Below are 18,840 nucleotides of genomic sequence, written 5' to 3'. Positions count from 1 at the left end.
TAACTGAATTGGTGCATTCCATGGACAAGAATTCATGAAAAGCATTATTAAACTTTTTTCTAAGGCTGCATGAAATATTAAAACCATTTAAAATCGTAATAAAGCATTGTGCAATTTTGAATTCGCAAAGGCTACAATTTGATTAAACAAATATACGCTCTGCTTTATTTATATGCGTGTAGGTTATGTGCATCTCAGAGCGGCTCTGTTCAGAGTAAATGCTGCTCCACACAAACAGTTATCATTTAGGGACCATCTGCGAGGACCATCTTAAAGGCCATCTTTGCATTTGCTGTGAGTCTGAATTGCTTGTAGTGTTCATCTGGGAACAATGTGCACAATTCTATCAGATTTATAAGGAGAATACAGGAGACAACAGCGAAAAATACATCATCTTTCTAAATATGCTAACTGTTCATCGTGACTTCAAATTAAAAATTTAAACCATCGCTCTGAACTTGCATGTTTTGATGTCCACATGTTCTTGTTCAAGAAATGACTGTAGTGGCTGTAGCACTTCTATCAAAAAATAAACGTTTAGTCATTTTTAAACAAGGATTAGATTGTGCTGTAAAGTGTAAGAACAATTGTCAGGCCGTTGGCACCCTCTGTTGGCATTTGATATAATACATAATGTACATAAGTTATGATTATTGTTTTATTACATTATGTATCCTATTTTAATTGTTTTGTTTAGTAAAGCCATATGATTACTTGCTTTTTATATTTCATTTGAACAGTAGTGGACGAAGTACACAAATCAAGTACTTGAGTAAAAGTACAGATATGTATAATAAAATATTACTCCAGTAAAAGTACTCCTTTTTCAATTTTACTCGAGTGAAAGTACAAAAGTACTCGATTTTTTAAGTACTTAAGTAAAAAAGTACTGATAGATAGATTTATTTAGCAATTTTATATAGACTACCTAATTTAATTTTATATTGGCACATATTTTTTTATAATCCTACTGCTCAAAATACCTGGAATTTTCCCAAAATAACCACTACATGGAGTCAAGATATATTTTTGTTGTTGATATGGACTGCGTTGATGAGAGTGATGTGTTAATGTTCACTGTGAAGCTTACACTGCGATGTACCTGAGAGAAAATAGATTTGTGACCCTGTAGCACAAAACCAATCATAAGGGTCAATTTTTCTAAATTGATATTTACGCATCATCCGAAAGCTGAATAAATCAGCTTTCCATTGATGTATGGTTTGTTAGGAGGACAATATTTTGAAAATCTGGAATCTGAGGGTGCAAAAAAATCTAAATATTGAGAAAATGATCTTTAAAATGGTTCAAATGAAGTTCATAGCGATGCATATTACTAATCAAAAATTAAGTTTTGATATATTTATGGTAGGAAATTTACTAAATATCTTCATGGAACATGATCTTACTACTTAATATTCTAATGATTCTTGGCATAAAGAAGGTGCTCCTGTGGCTCAGTGGTAGAGCACTGTGTTAGCAGTGCAAAAGGTCATGGGTTTGATTCCCAGAGAACACACATACTGTTAAAAAATGTATAGCCTGAATGTGCTGTAAATTGCTTTGGATAAAAGTGCCTGCTAAATGCATAAATGTAAATAATAGAAAAATTTGTAATTTTGACCCATACAATGTATTTTTTTGCTTTTTGCTACAAATATACCCCAGGACTTAAGACTGCTTTTGTGCTCCAGGGTCACATTTGACCATCAGATTTTTACCAGCAAGAAAAAAGGTGTTTTAAAGTTTGTTGTTTTGCAGAACATCACAGTTATATATGACTTGAGAATAAGGCCTGAAGTTAGGAAGAACATTTTAAGGAAAATATAATTATATTTTCATAATGATTTTTTTCCTTCTCAAACGTTGTCTGTGGTGTAAAAACCCCTGGCCAAATGTCCCCAGAGGGCATTACTTCCCACTTTGATAATAGCTGTAGTGACCATGTTCTGAACATCACAGCCTTTCTTTTTCCCCCAGATGTAACAATCTATATAGGTGGTTGAAAAAAATAATTGGACTTTATATCTAAAAATGACCTCAATTTAGCACCAGCAAGCTTGTTAGCTAGACAGTTAGCATCAGCTAACAATATTTACTTATTTTCAGTATGGTTATGAATAAACATTCATGTCTGTCTACTTGGGTGGTTAATCCAAACAATATAAAAATTTACACTGTTGATAAACAATATAAAAACAGACGTCACATAGGGCATGCATTTTAATAAAACTGTAAACGTTACAGAAGCGGGGAATTTGAACGTGCATGAGTCATTTTATTTAATCTGTGTGATTTTAATATTTCCTGTTTTTTTTTTGTTTTTTTTTTTACCTACGAGGCACTTATGCTGTAAATAGATCACCCTTTACAGCAGATTTAGTTCACAAACAACTGACAGTTTTGACCTAAATATGTTTGTATATGTTTTTCATTTACAATAATTAATCCTAAAATTCGACATTAGTAACTTACTTTTAGCAGCATAAGTCGCACGCACACTCACAAGATCTCCCGGTTCTTATTTGTGAATTCAGTTCACTGGAGACTCGCACTAAATGGTTCATTTGAATCAGTGAGTTGTAGACTCGAGAACAGCTGCAATTGGATCATTCCAATTCGTGAATGAATCGTTTGGTGCGATTTGCTAACCGATTTAAAAGGTTAATTGAAAAGAATCATTTAGTTCTTGAATCAGACACCGCTTCTGCGTCTCGGAGCACGTGATATGTTATAAGGAGTAACGATATGCTTTATGAAATTTAGTGAAGTAAAAAGTACGATCTTATGCTTTGGAATGTAGTGAAAGTAAAAGTAAAAGTTACTCAAAATAAAACTAATTCATCAAATTACAAAAAAAAAAAAAAACTAATCAATCACAAGAAAAACTAATCCAATAATTTCCTAATTACCACAAAAAATATAAACTAATTAATCTTAAAAATAATGTATCGGCTTAGGTCTAATTTTATTACCACAAAAAAATTATCAGATTACTCGATTAATCGCCAGAATAATCAACCGACTTCTCGATTACCAAAATAATCATTAATGACAGCCCTAAAATGGAGCTTATGGCCATTTATGTTTTATTGTGGATATGTGCATGCATACACAGGAAGTGAGTACTGCTATTACCCCTGGCTGCCTCTCCTTTACATAAACTAACTATCGGTGTGTCCTTGGAAACAGCTGGTTCTCTCATACCTGTGTGTACAGCACCTGCCTCTTTTCATGGCCAAAGCCTGTGCAAAACTCCCCCTGAAATTGTCTCCACTGCCTCAGCTTCAGCTGTATCTGCATGACCTTGGCCCACATGTTTCTTCCTGTGCTCGAGTGCTTGCTGTTTCAATTAACTAGACTATAATTCCAAAGGCATTGATATATCCAACACATATGGATGTTATGGGGTAAAGTGCTCATAATGAGTCATAATCACTGAAGTTGGTCAGTTCCATATAAGACTATAGAAGAACAATGGTACATTTAATAAGAGTACATTATATACCTTTTCTACATAAAAATTTGATTTTGCACGTTACTGTTGTTAAAAAATAAATAAAAATTGTAACCTTTCAAACTCAAGCTTAGTGCTTTACTATCAAATGTGTATAAACATGACATAAACAATAATTGAACATGTTATATTATTAATAACTGCATTTATTAATGCAAAACAATAGTAATTTTATCATATCATGTATACATTTGTCATATCCCTCTGAAATTAAAAGAATACTGCACATTAAGCATGGGGCGATTACCGGTTTCAAGGTATACCGCGATTTGAAATTTTCACGGTTTCAAAAACCACTAATATTTACCATTATACCATTCCTGCGGTATTCGCCATTTTCAATGTCTCCTCAAAGACCGAAAGAGAGGGAATCCCTCAGGCTGAGTGCAGTGGTAGAGAGGAGTAACACTGACCCCTCCTACTCCTGTTGGTGCGAGCGAGCGCTCAGTCACGTGTGTGTAGGATGGCCAGCCTGGGTACACGTCACATTCAGCGTTCCTTTCCGTCTCGCGCACAGCTTTCAAAAGTATACTCAACCGCAGATGAGTGCGGACGGATGAGCTCGACACATGCGCAGTACCACAGGGTGTGCGGCTGTCCGCGAGCCCTCTTGATGACGAAAATAATGTAATGCCGACGGTGTGCGGACGGCCGAAATATACTTTGGCCTTTATGCGATCGGCAGCCAGACGTTTTTTGCCTTATTGCAACTCTCTGTTCTGGAATTGCACAAACTGCGTTGCAATGCAATCATTTTCCAAAATGTCATTTATGTGAAAATATGACGTCTGTTAACGCCCGTTAACACAGGCCAGAGACGTTGAAGACGGACACTCAGCGAAAAAATACTGTAGCAGGCAGATCACTCACTGTTCATGATGCACAAACTATTCTGAAAGGTTTATATGGCATAATTTCACAAAGCTTGTCAGAACATTAAAGTTTTTGCTTTCAAATTGGGTTATTATTAAATCAAATTATGTGTATTATTATTGTTATATAAGTAAATGATATGAAATGATATAAATTTATATTTTAATGAATTATATAACTAAAACTAAATAACTGTAATTACATATTTAGGTTAAATAGAGATGTCAGTCTTTATTTTTTTATTTTTAATAAACAAATCAAAGAAAAAAATTAACTAATTTAGTTAGTTACTAATTCTAGTAATTAGTGTTTCTAATATTCTGTATGTTGCTCAAAAACAAAATATATTGTCCAGTGGGAAAAATATATATATATTTTTTACCCAGTCATTTAAAAATAACATTTCAGTGGGTGTTGAAGTGTATCAGTCCAAAAGAAGTGAAATAAAAAGCGCCCATCATTAATAAAAAAGGTGTCTCACACAGCTCCGGGGGTGTGAACAAAAGTCCTCCTGTAGCAAATTGATGTGTTTTTGTAAGAAAAATATCCATATTCAAAACGTAATAATCACTTTAATGTAGCTTGCACCAACAGCTGATGACGTATGAGGTCGGTGTTGCACATGCGCCGGTGAGTCTGGTGAAAATCAACGTTTGTTAACAGGAGCAAAGGAAGCAAAGTTTCTGTACTTTAGCAAAGGAAAACCAGTCTTCTCTTGGCTTATATTGAAATCCTCCGACATTCTTCTTTACAAATCCTCATTTTGTACTTCTAATTAGTGTATACATTGTTTTCTTTCGATCTCTCCGCTGCGTTTCCACGTGCGTCACTTCTGAGCGGCGCATGCGCTAGGGGTGTGCCGGTCTCAGAATTGGTGATGACGGTTATGACGTGAGTCAAATGTGACGGTTTATAACATAACCGTCGGGGGGGGGTATTAATTTGAATAAACTAGCAGACACTGATTAGCTACTTGCTCTACGTTTATTTAAAATTAACAGCAAGACAACTAGCAGTGAATGTGCTTTCCATTAAATGAATCACACACAGTGAACAAATCCTTAACAACAAAAAAAAAAACTTTGCAATGAACGTGCTTTGTTTTAAATAAATCACACACAGTAAACAAAACCTTTTAAAACAGTAGGCTACTTGTAACAAATACCGTTTTTTCCACATATTCTGCACACAGGCTCATCAAGATTTTCTGTTTTTTTCCGTTGCCATCTGGTTTAAACCGAAATGTGCCCATATAGGCGATGTAACATTTTTTTTTTTCGCACGAGATGCATCGGTTTTTACCTTTCTTCACGAAGTTTTAATTTTGAGCCGGAACATGTTCCGTCACCTCCGAAGTTGGATCCGGAACATTTTTTATTGGATCTGGCACCTCAGTCCTATGTCACTATGGGAAATTAATCGCCTAAATTAAAAAAAATTAATTAATATTTGTGTAGTGTTAAATGTTGTTATCAATAGAGATATGCAGATGGGGTATTATTTCATCCGCAACCACATCACAAAAACTCATCATCCGCGCGCCAACGTTTTTTGAGCAAATTTCAAAGCCGCACACCGCCCGCCATCCGCTGATTGTTTTGCGGTCTATGGACGATGCAATGCTTTGCTGATGCGAGCCGCAAAAAAAAAAGCCCTTGTCTGTTCTAGAAAGGATGCAGCAAAGATATTTAATGCTAATGTATGAGGCATAGGCCTACGATGAGTTTTTCATTTACGATGAGATGCGCTCTCTAGTTCACAGTGCAGTGCAAAGTGAACGCGACGCGCTGGCGCTTCCATGTCACGATTATCATTGTCTGCTATATTTGCTTTTTATTTATTAAAATACATGCAATTGGTTGATGAAACATTTATTAAAATTAAGATAAAATTTGTACAAAACGAAATTTGTTTTTAAGAAGGGTTTTCTACAAAGCAAAAATTTAATGAAGTGGTAAATATCATGTCTGACGATTTACAAAACTTCATTAAGTGGTAAAAACCATGTCTCCCGATATATTGCGCATCTTATGATCCTATCTAAAAAATGAAAATAATTTTTAAAAAAAATGTTTGTAAAAAAAATTATTTTATTACACGGTTTTGGCGGTTATAGAGTTCTAATGACGGTGTTCAACTATAACCGCCGGTCTCACGGTTATATAACTAACCGTCACACCCCCTAGCATGCGCAAAGCCGACCTACATAAGTCATCCGCCCTGAACTGCTTCCTTGTACAACAGTGAGCGCAAGCTAGATTCAAGTGATTACTGCGTTTTAAATATGTTATTTTTTCTTACAAAAACACATCGATTCACTACAGGAGGACTTTGTTCGCTTACAGGAAGACTTTGTTCATGCCCCGTTTCACTAGACATTTCACTTTGAAAGTGTCGCGAAACAAGCTAGAACCAATGTAATATGATTTGCAGAAATGTCACCCCAAGCAACAAAAGGGCTGAAAGCAGACTGTTCACATGTTTACGAACACCAGCAACTGTGACTCCAACGTGGCCCATCTGACCTCTAACAGTACCATGCTGAGTGAGCTGGGATTCCTGGGGAAAACACCACAAATGTTGCCTTTTTGTCCAATTAACTGGGCCTCAAAGCCCCACACCTCATCATCACACTCAATCCAAACTAAATTCACAGCACGCACGAATCTGAGCCATCAGTCACAAGACTGTAAACAAACCACCATGCCACAATGAAATGGCAACAATGCTTGAGATTCAAGCTGTTGAAGCAGCGTTTGGACTTCCTACACACATAGCACACGGTTAATACACACACAATAATATATAACACTAATCGTGAGATAAGGGGTGGGTTGAGTTAGAGGTGAAATACATTATTGCTTGAGGTAATTTTTATGGAAGATAAGGGCAGCGCGGGAGAGTGGGCAAATTTGAGAGAGAGGAAGCAAAGGGGAAAAGGACTGTTATTGTTGAGTAACTTCATGTGCTCCAAGGCAACTCGTGATGTCATAATGGAGGGAGGGAAACTGCCATTCTCTTTCAATTGCTCCCACCCTGTCTCCATCTATGAGCCCCCCCTCATCCCCCCAACTATGCCCCAGGGTTTGTTATGGGAGGCTGCTATTGGCTGTCGGTTTGATAGTGTAGCTGAGAATAACCACTAACCAGGGGCAGGGTGCCCCTCCACACGGTTTCCACAGCAACCCCTTAAATGCAATGCAGGGACCATGTGGGCTACAGCAGTTTGGGTTTAAGCAGGGAAAAGTAGCACAAATACAACCTTTTTTAAAGCTCATTAAACCACAAATGAGACTATCTCTCAAGGGTTTCACGTCCACATTTTTAATCTAACATAATCTAAAGGTGATGGTACCTGGTACCATCATATTCACATTCGTTTTACATTTTAATTTCTTGATGTCACTAATGTCGCTGATAATTGAGGGCAATGCCATGGGGCATCACTGAACAAACCATCTTGACAATGTGAGGCCAGTTGATCTCATTATGCAACAGGTCCCTACTTCAGATAGCCCCAGGAGCACAGCCCAGCATCATTAAATCAGAAATCCACTGCTTCTAACCACTCATGTAAAACTGCTATTAGGTCAGTGGCAGAGAGGTCTGCTGTAGTTCTTAATGAATTGCCATTACTGAAAGAAATCCATTGGAAATTGTATATATGACACAAATCCAAGGCAGTATGCAAGCTTTTCCCATAATTAAAAGATGACTCTGAGAGGTCACAGAGTTTGCAATGCATTGCATATGGGATAAAAGACTCTTACCTTGGCAGGTGAAGCATTTGATGTGGAAGTGCACATGCTGCACTCGTACCACCTCTCCTTTGCACACCTCCCGGCAGCGAAAGCAGTGGATTGGTCCGGAGCTTCGTTCACTGCTGCATGAGCTTTTGCTGATAGGGTACTACTAGGAAAAGACAAAAAGGCACTAAGTAATGAACATTAGAAAACAGGGGATGTACAATACATTGAGGCATTATTGGTTACTGGCTGATATTAGACTTTTTAAAATCATTTTTAATTGATTAATTAGTATTTATTATTTTTGGTTGACACTGAATCAATGTTAACTAAAAAATAAAAATAAAATAATTGGGGGGAAAAACAATGTTGGAGCACCAAAATTATTAAAACTATAACTGAAATAATAGTAAATTAAAGCTAAATAATTAAAATAATAAAAGCACTAAATAATTAAATTAACTGATAAAAACTTTAACAAAAATGCAATGAAAACTAAACATTTAAAAACATAAGATTTAATTCAAATGATTAATTATTGCTATAAAAATTATAATACAACCACTAATAATTTAATCCATACTTTTTTATCTGATATCTTAAATCATATCTGTATCAGCCAGAGTTTCAATAATGGTCCATGCGTTTGAGTTCAGTGTGTTTAGACAAAAGTGATGCATTTTGCATTGTGAAACCAAAAAATGCCTTTACACTGTATTTGTTGTACCTGTACTACAGCTGTGAGTTCTGTGTTTTGTCGTTATAATGGGCCTGAGGGTTATCTAAATAATTTCCTTTTGCTCTCTCGTCTCTTTCTGTGTATTGATGGCTGAAGGTTTTATGCTGATTGCCCTCATATTAAAGATGCATAACAGGCATTCAAAACACTCAGTCAGTGAATAAATCAATTACTGTGCAATCACTGTGTAGCAAGTGTTGTTCTCTCGCTTTAGTCTAAACGGATTTAACTGGGGGGAAATTTTGAAAACAGCAAGGGCACATGCCCTACTCTGATCTCCATTGTTTCAGCTACAATGCTGGCAGCAGGGCAGAAGTGCCGGGCCTGTGATCAGATTCATCAGCACCATGTTCCCACAGCTCCCTGAGAAACAGATCCAGGCAATAGCCATGAACACGTGTTAAAAAGGGGTTTGGCCTGGTAGAGCATAATGGGAACTCGGTTTTAATGAGGGTTTTGTGTGCATGTTGGAAAAGACAAATGTAATCAGTGACCACAATGTGTCAAGTCAGGAAGTGATACTGATCAGATAAACTTGTGCAGGAAATTTCCAAATTTCTCAACAATAAATCATAATTATCAACGTGAATATTTACATTTTGTAGCAGATAACCAATACATTTCGATATATTATTTTATCAAAATAAAATGAAAAACAAAACAATAATAACTAAAATCAATCATTTTAGATGCTGCAACTGAAATTAGGCATCAAAACATTATAATGATTCGAATCCAAAAAAGATTACATTCATTTTGAGATTTGCTAAAGACTACATTTAATAGTGTTATTCAACTACAAAAATAAATAAATAAATCTAAATATCTGTGCAATAAATACAAAGCACATTGGTAAGTATCTGAGAACTGAAAATAGCATTTTTCAATTCAACAAACAATGACTTTATATTAGAAAATCACTTTCGCATATTGTCATTCTATTGGAATAGAGAGTTTCATTGACTTTTCTTCATCCACAGCTCAAGAACAATGATCCATTAATGCTGTTATGCCTCCTCCAGTGGCTCAATCTCACACTGATAATATTGTAAGCACTTATTCCTTTGGCAGAGCGACGCACTGCCTGGCCGACTTCCAGAGCTGTTTTCTGAATTCTGTGTGTGGCCCTCAGCTCTGCGAGATGCTCTGAGCCCACAGTCTTTTGTCAGTGTTGAGGACAGTACAGTCATGATGCTGTTAAAAGCAGATAACAGCCACACAAGAGAACATATTAGATGTTTTGTAATAATCACAAAACCAGGAGCATTTATGGTAATGTGTGAGAGCTATTTCCCCCAAAGCATTGCTTTTCTTTGTACCTCAAAGACTGCAAACAACCCATACGCTGTCATGTACAATAATGCAATCAAATAAAACAGAGGTGACAGCTCAAAAGAGCATAAACTACATGTCTTTAAAAGGACCATATGTCTTTCAGGCATCATTCTTCTGTCATTTGTGGGTATAAAGGAAGGTGGGTGTAAACAGGCTGTTTAATCCCTGCTACAGTATATCACATGCACAGATATCAGGGGAGGACATGCACACAGGATTAAAGGTTTTAATGGCACCTACATTAGATACCTAATGATAGCATTCATGTTTCAGTGGAAAGTATTACTATAATAGATGCTCAAATCTAGATTCAAATGAATTTTAAAAAAGAAAACATCTATTATTAATACAGACTTGACAGTCTTCACAGTTCATATATAAAGACGATCCCCAAATCCCAAAATAGGTCACTCTGAGTTTTCTTACATTTTTTAATGGCTTAAACATGTGTTGCCGCAAATTCCTCTCGGTTTTTGCACAGTTCTGCATTCTAAAAAATTAATGAAATAAAATGCTTGATTTACAAAAAAGGAGATTTCAGAGAAGCCTAGTTCTTTTGAGAAACTTCAGAGTAATAATGTTCAGCAATACTGTATATAGCAAAGGTCCAGTAACATCCGGCCGAGGTGTAAGGTGATAACCACAGGACCTAAGGGGCCGCTGCTATTTCTGCTCTCAACGGAGGAGCCTCCTGTGGATTATAGTCACACAGGATTGTGGGAGAGTGGAGGTGACAAGGCTGCTCTCAATTCCTTCATAGCCAGGCAGAAGAGAGGCGTAAGCAAGATCTTGTGGCCAGACAGAGCCCACTTATCCTTTACAGTAATGAGCACTGGGTGAAGACCTTTAAATCCAGTGCTAGAATTAATGGCTAAGTAACATTCTCGTATCCAGAGTCAGAACACTTACTTGCGACAATACTGACTAGTACAGAAAAATGTTTTTTGGTGGTTGTTAACAGCATGGTTTACTGAAAAATAACAGAAGTGTAAATGTTTAAATAATGTGTGTCATTACTTGCTTAATCTGATCAGATTAAGCATATCTAAAACGATATAAACTGCATTTAGTTTTGAAATTGTTGAAACATTTGACTGAACTGTTATCAAGATATTTTATCAGTTGAAAAACAGATTTTAATGTGTTTAACTGTTTAATATTTTTGTGGAAACCATGATAGAATTTCTCATTAAAATCAACTGTATTTTTGTTTGACTGTGATCATTCTCTTTAATAGGTTTAAAAAGACAATTAAAATCTTTCCACATAACCCCTGAAATCTTAAGAAAAGTGGGGGTGTTCAAAGACCTGTTTGCAGTATACGTGGGCCTCTGGAGAACCTGACCAAATATGATATATGACTACTGTTGCATTCCAGCCAGCATTGCTGTAGCGACAGGAGCTGAACTGACCCTGTCAGACAAATGATCACTCAAATAAGCCAAACCCAAGGTCAGACAGAATGAGGTCTGAGGACCTCAAGGACTTCCGGCCTTCGATCTGCTCTCAGGGTTACTAATGATTTGGGATTTTAACAAAGTTTAGAGAAGTGTGTTGGGTCAGGGTCATCTGATGAACATCCCTAGTGTCACTCTATGAATTATCAACCTTCATGTCTTCTACAGGAGATGATTCCTTGGATTCTTTAATGAAGAGCAGCTTTAGGAAGCTAGATTGCAAACATTTACAATGACAATCAGCTGGATTTTAGCATTGCTCATTGAGCAGGAAAGACAGTACTCGGACACTGTACTAAAGATATAAGCTTGGCGCACTAACAGAGCCTGCCAAAATCCCTATGATAGGAAACTGGAGACTATAGAGAAGATAAATAACACAGAGGAGCACAATGCATCCTTAACGGTTTAGAAAACAAAAATGCTGAATAATGATCAAGAGATCGGGCTGAAGAAGTTATTAAAACTATTCCCCTCTACGCAAATATGTTTGTCAAAGCTAAGTGTCTAATTAAGTAGCAAGTTTCTTGTGCGTTGTTGTAATAGCAAGGAGCCACAATCCAATTAGCACATCTAGACATTACAAGTAGTACTCTATCTTTGTAAAACATTTTCTATAGCACATGCCTTGCAGTCATAGTACTGGAATGATGAAAAGGCTCGGTGTCCATCTGCTAGCTTTTACATCTACATAGTCAGAAAGAACTCCCTCAAAGATATCACCCCGTATATGCAAGCCAGAGAAAATGCAAGGAGAAGGAAATCTTTAGAAAGGATCTGTAGGAAATTCAACCCAGACAAGTGTTAGCATGCTGGTGTTTCACTTTTGTTCCCAGTGCTGCTAAATCAAACCGTTGGGTTACAGGAATGACAATGGGTGCTGACTCTGGGCCGGACTGCACTCCAGATGGGATGAGAGTGTGTTTACGGTGCCCATAGTGGGTCTACGTCTGCTGACACACTAGCTCAGATCAAATCAACTCCCAGGTAAAGCTTATGCATTATGCAGATAGATGCTACAGAGCAACATCAAGGCAGATGCATAGTGCATAATATTTTATCTAGGAAGCTGCAATTATAGCTGGAGGGGTCATTTTTTACATTTGTAACCACTACTTTTTTGGGAAATAGTCATTAGACTTTAAGCCACCAAAAACAAAATTGAAACCAAACAAACTCTATAGCAACCTCTTACCTTAGAGACCCCCCCCTGTGTTCAAAATAAAGGATGAAAAATAAGGTAAGGGTGTAGAGTTATATAAACCATTTCCATGGATGTTAAAGACTTTTCATGTAAAATTAGATTCCAATAAAGAACTTTTATTTTTAAAATGAACTAATGACGCACCAATGAGCTAACTTTAAGTCACTTAATTAATATTCATGAGCCAAACTGAAAGTAATCATGTGCCCTCCCTACCCACTTTTCAAATCACTCCTGCATATAATTTATAAAGCAATTTTTTGTGATTTATAATGGGCTTTGGTCATAATGACAGCAAATTAATCCAATGATTTATTTTATGAGCACATACCACATAATAACCTAATTATATATGCTAATATAATGACAGTTAATTAAATTGCTTTTGTTTATTCCTAATATTCCTTAATATTGTTTTTATTTATCACAAACTCAATTAATGGTCAAAAGAAAACATGCATTCATTTTACAGATGGCTAAAAAGGGTGGCCACAGTTGAAGCTAACTGTTGACGAGGTCTGAACATTGAAGGCAAGCTGGCTTCCACCTCATTGCTCTCCATAGGGCTGGCATGACAGGACAGTGGTGACGGAGACACTTCTGTAAGTGTGTGTGCTAGTGTGTGATTGATGTGAGGTATGCTGAGTAGTGAATGCTGACACCGGAGGTGCAAGGTATGTTGACTTCAGGAACCTTAGCATAAACTCAGTCACATTCATTGGCCAACTGTTATGTCACTTAAATAATATTCATGAGTCAGGCTTAAAAAATATATATGTACCCTTGCTCTCCTTTGTGAATCCTTCCAAAGCCCCTGATAATAAACAATCACTATCTATCATTTACTAGAATCTCTGAGGCACAGAAACCCTTGATATTAACTCAGGAGGATCAAACAGGAGAACAAAGAGAGAAAGAATGACAGAAAGCACAGGGAATGGAAAACAGGTTGTAGGAGCATTCCACTACTCACTTGTTTGCCTGTTCTCTCAGTAGTGCAGAAAATAGAGGGGAGGTGATAATGACAGCTGACCATAAGAAATGCAGGGAGCAGCAAATGAAGAGAGACCAAGTGACCTCAGTGTAATTGCTCGGCATTTTCACTGGCTCAAAGCAATCATGCCCAATGTAGTGTACAACATGCCATTGTGCATGGTGGATACCGCTCCATTCAAATGGCAAATGTCTGCATGGGTGACTATAAGGCAAGTTCGAGACTTGTTTGTCAGTCGGCCAATTTGGTAGGAACGTTCTACTGAAAAAAGAGCATGTCTATTTACATACTAAAAAATTATATGATTATGCCATGTGCTTTACATACATATTCTGCAAAACACTCCAGGTCTCTTGTGGACCAGTCATGCCTGTTCATGTGTTGGTAGTTCTCCAGCTAGTCCCTTTTTGCCATGAGACACAACCTTGCCACTGCACTCATTCCCTTGCCATCTGTCTGCAGCTCTGAAAACACTCGCTCTCCATACGGTAGCACGCTGGTAGCAGCCCCATCCCCAGCTTTCAGACAAAACGCTTTGAAAGAGTGAATAAGGCAAGCTCAATTGGCTGATGTGAATGTTTTTATCAGAATGTGCTGGTACTGTGAGCTGTGCATCCTGAACTAAGGGGAGAATAGTGGGGGAATTAGTTCAGAGAGTTGGACACGTGGACAAAGCTTGTCCATCCGCTCATCAGCTGATAATGCAATTTAGCAGCTTGCTGCAAGAATGCAAACCATTTCTAATCGCAGAACAGCACGGAATTTGGCAAGTAGGTATTAACAAACAAAACAAAAACAGGTCTGTTGCCCATCAGCTTTGTTCTTAAGGTTCTGAACTTTTCCCATAAAAGGATCTTTATTAGAAGCAGCGGTCATGCCCTTGCAACATCAGCTGACTGAAGCACAAGCCTCAAAGGAGAGCTGGTCACAAACATGAGCTTGCACTGGCCGCCTCTCTGTCTTTCATTCTCTGTTGGTGTTGCATCTTTTCATCTGGCAGATTTCTACAGCATGTAATCAGTAACGGTGATTTTCATTAATATGATTTGGATGCAAGCTGAATGAATGCAACCAAGCGTATCTGACTGGCACCAAACTGGACACCGGTCACCCAAGCATGTCTAAGTTTTATAACATTTCTCAAGACATTTAATCTCCAAATGGACATAAGTGTGTCAGAATCATTTTCTACAGCTTTGTGCAAAACGGTCAAACATATTGTTTGAAAAATCAACTTCAGAATAATTTCTTTGATGACCAAAGTCAGTTTGAACAGAGATTAAATAATCCTATTTATCATCCTCAGCAACATGAGACTCATTTGTAACTCTGAATAAAAATAATACTATCAACAATTTTATCAGTAATCATAATAGTAATTATAATAATTATTATAAACGTCACATATTAAATTATATTATGATTATTATATTTATAATAAGACAGCACTATTATTATTGTAAACGTCAAATATCAAATTATACGATTAATATTATATTTTTAATAAGAATAAAGAAAGCACGATTATTATTATTATCCCCAAATACCTGATTCAGCTATATGTCATTGGGACAGGTCAGGAGCAAGAGGTCAAATGCTTGAATAAGACAAAGTGTTCTTATTTTACAGGATAAAGTTTATTTTATTTTAAAATGAGATTTCTATCTGCTTTGATTATTTCACATTAGTATTTCATTCATCTTTGCAATTAGACCAAGGTAACACAGCCAAGTAACAAAGCCAAGAGTTTTACTCACCACTCGTGCTCATGATGCTGAGACAATAATCCAAGAGTAAAATTTAATATCCAGGCAGCAGCAGTCGCCTTTTGTTCCACCGATAAAATCCAGTTATTGAGCCTCAGCTTGAAGTCAGAGTCGAACCGGTAGAGTGGGATAGAAACTCGAAGAATAATTAATACAAATGTTAAAGCTTCCAACGTTATTCTGGGATGACAGGAGGGCAGTGATCACTTGATTCAAATAATGGGAACGGTGAGTTTAAAGTACTGCACCCCGTGAGTGCAGAGCGGACGACCGGCCTCAAATAAAGCGGGATGTTGCCTAGTCACATCCCATGATCTGCTGCCGTTTCTCGCGTGTAGCCGAGATAGTGCTGAGCCGCGCTCAGTGTTGCGTACAGTGGACGAGGCGCTGTCACTGTACTCTCGCGCTCGCATCTATGGAAGCGCGCGCCAGGGTGACGTCAGGCAGCGGACAGAGCAGCGAGTTTCCTCACAACACATCTACTCTGCAAGCGCACAGCGCTGGAAACGTTCTCGTTGATTATAATGGCAGCGCTGTGTTTTTGTCTTGTCGCTTGCGGCGGATTTGAGGTGTGAGGTCATGGCAGGGGAAAGTTGAAGGGTAGGGTGGGTTTTTGGCAGATTACGGAATTTACTGTATATAGATGTATAGCGCCCTCTTATGCAGAGTGAGAAAAAACACAGTGTAAATACAGCAGATAAAAATCGCCTTAATTTAGGAACCTGCCAACCAGCTTCTATGACATTAACCCGATTAGAGCCGAATAATGTTAAATAAAAAATAAAAATGACGATTTTCTAGTTTTCTATTCAATTCTTAGTGTGACATGATGCTCATCTAAGCATCTAAACTAATAATACATAAATTGTGTAGCATGATTCAAGCCTATTGACACATTAACATAACATTCTTATAAACAGCTATATGAACAATGTGTGTGATCTTTTCTATCTATTCTAAATATTTTAGCCTTTCTTTTATTTTTTTTATTTTTATTTATTTTTTTGTTGTTGAAGCCATACAAAAGCTGGAAAAAAAACTACCCTGAAAAATATTCACTAGAGAATTTCAAAATGTTTTATTTTAAAAAATAAAAATAATTAAAGATGACATGCTAACTTACTTATTCCTGAGGGTTTTTCTTCTTCTTCTTCTTCTTCTTCTTCTTCTTTCTTCTTCTTCTTCTTCTTCTTCGTCTTTCTCTTCTTCTTCTTCTTCTTCTTCTTTTTCTTTCCCTACACTGAATAGTTTTAGAAATTATTTGTTGGTGAAGTATTCTCAAATCAAGGTCATAACTTTGAACAAATGTTCTATTATCGTTTCTGGAAGAACATTTATCCATAACTTTAGGACAACCTTGCTAGAACGTTGTGAATGTTCCATGTTAGCTGGGAGGGCAACTCATGTCTTCATTGTACAGCTGCACATTTTTTTTTTTATGTTTTTGCAAACCATAAGTATATCAATACACTCAGAAAAAAAAGGTACAAAAGTTGTCACTGGGGTGGTACCTTTACAATAGGTACACTTTTGTACCTTTTAGGTACTAATTTGTTCACTTTAGGTACTTATATGTATCTTTAAAGTACCAATATAGACTGTTTAGGTACAAAGGTTTGCCTTTTGAAAAGGTACCGCCCCAGTGACAGCTTTTGTACCTTTTTTTCTGAGAGTGTGGAGAAAACCTCTTACCTTGCAGTTTCCCATTTCTTTTTACTCTTGACGTACACTAGTAGTCACTCTTTCATCAGTTACATCTCAGAGTTTTGTGCTTATTGCCCAACCTCACAAAAATCGGCCCAAGCATTCATTCCTGAATACACTGCAGCCCACAAAAAAATAAAAGAAACTTTACACCAGTGCCATTTAGAAAAGTAATAAATCACGTTCACGAGTTCACTGTTTGTTCAGCACAATACAGACTCATAGACCCATGAAACTGCACCTTGGGTTAACTGTTTTTTTTTTTTTTTTTTAATCTGATTAAAAAAAAGGCCTTAGCCTTAGCCTTGGTTTTAACAACTAAGTCTCTTATTTGTAAGTTGTTCTCTTTTGTGTGTCCCTAACCTAAAGGCTCTGTGTGTTACCAGTATTTTACTGTCATGTGTACACAGAAACAAAGGCCAAGAGGAAACGGGCACAATGGAGGGGATGTGACAGGCGCCTCACACACTCTACGTTTCTTTCCTCTCTCAGTCTGTCTATCTCACTCCGGTTGCTCTCTTTGCCTGACCCCATGCAGTGCTCTCGTTTCTGACAGTCAGATATTCTGACAGGTCCATAAGGTTAGTGGTCACTGAGACAGACAGTGTAAGCAGTCAGCATTGTTCTTCCTGAAAAGAACAATAGCATCAGCACTTCCTACACTGCCCTCCCCATCTGTATGAGATGAATAAAAATTCCTAGTATGTAGTAGTTTTCAATTTTAAATTATCACATTTACTTTTTAAGCCGATTCTGATCGCCTGTTAGAATGCAGGTCAATTCCTAGACAGATAACAGTATTTGTTAGGCATTGCGCTTGTTTATTACATGAAATGAAGTAATTAAAGAGCATAATTAAACTGACTGACCCACCCTACATAATTGGGGATCATTTTGAGGTATATTAAATTCGTAGATGTTTGTCACAGAATTTTATAACCTGCATAGCTTTGATTTTACAGCATGCATATCTTTACTGGTGTGTACACACAATGTAATCTGTACCAGGAATATGTGTGTTGTGTGTTTTTTCAGCGGATAGTCTTGTGGACTGTACTGCTTGTACAGAGCACTGGATTTTACCATTGTACTGAGTCCACAACAACAGGATGTTGCTCTTCCTTAAGGCACCACTGGTACAAAGGGGCATTGGAACGCAGTGCCTCCCTGAACATACCCCCACCTCTGAGCTTGCCCTCAGGGACTGTACATTCACTAGCCAGAGCTTTTTTTAAAATTAACCTGTTAGTAGTTTTATGCTACAACAAAATGCAGTTTGTATGAAGGGACTTTTAAAGGGCTAGGTCCCCCAAAATTGAAAGTTCTGTTTCTTATATATATACATATATTATATATATAGATATTTAAACATTTCCGGTAGTCAATTCAGAAAAGTACTCATTTAGTCCAGTGTGTAGATTAAAATTAAAATGACAGTTCATTCATTTGTTCAGTCACTAACTCAATAACTGCATCTTCTGGATTAACTATTCCTTGAAGTTACT

General features: G+C 37.1%; 1 protein-coding gene across 1 annotated transcript in view; it reads right to left on the bottom strand.

The window, feature by feature from the left end:
• LOC109077449 (actin binding LIM protein family, member 3) overlaps positions 1 to 15,965 on the bottom strand; it is a 51,943-nt gene extending 35,978 nt beyond the window's left edge. The window contains 3 exon segments of the mRNA XM_042770202.1: positions 8,161 to 8,284; positions 8,286 to 8,302; positions 15,623 to 15,965. Of these exon segments, the coding sequence (XP_042626136.1) occupies positions 8,161 to 8,284; positions 8,286 to 8,302; positions 15,623 to 15,635 (154 nt within the window). The 5' untranslated portion in view covers positions 15,636 to 15,965.
• Positions 15,966 to 18,840: the final 2,875 nt, after the last annotated feature.

This window comes from Cyprinus carpio, chromosome A14 (genome assembly GCF_018340385.1).
Source record: "Cyprinus carpio isolate SPL01 chromosome A14, ASM1834038v1, whole genome shotgun sequence".
Lineage (NCBI taxonomy): Eukaryota > Metazoa > Chordata > Actinopteri > Cypriniformes > Cyprinidae > Cyprinus > Cyprinus carpio.
Note: the sequence above shows the minus strand (reverse complement) of the source record. Positions and strands in the feature narration are given on the sequence as shown.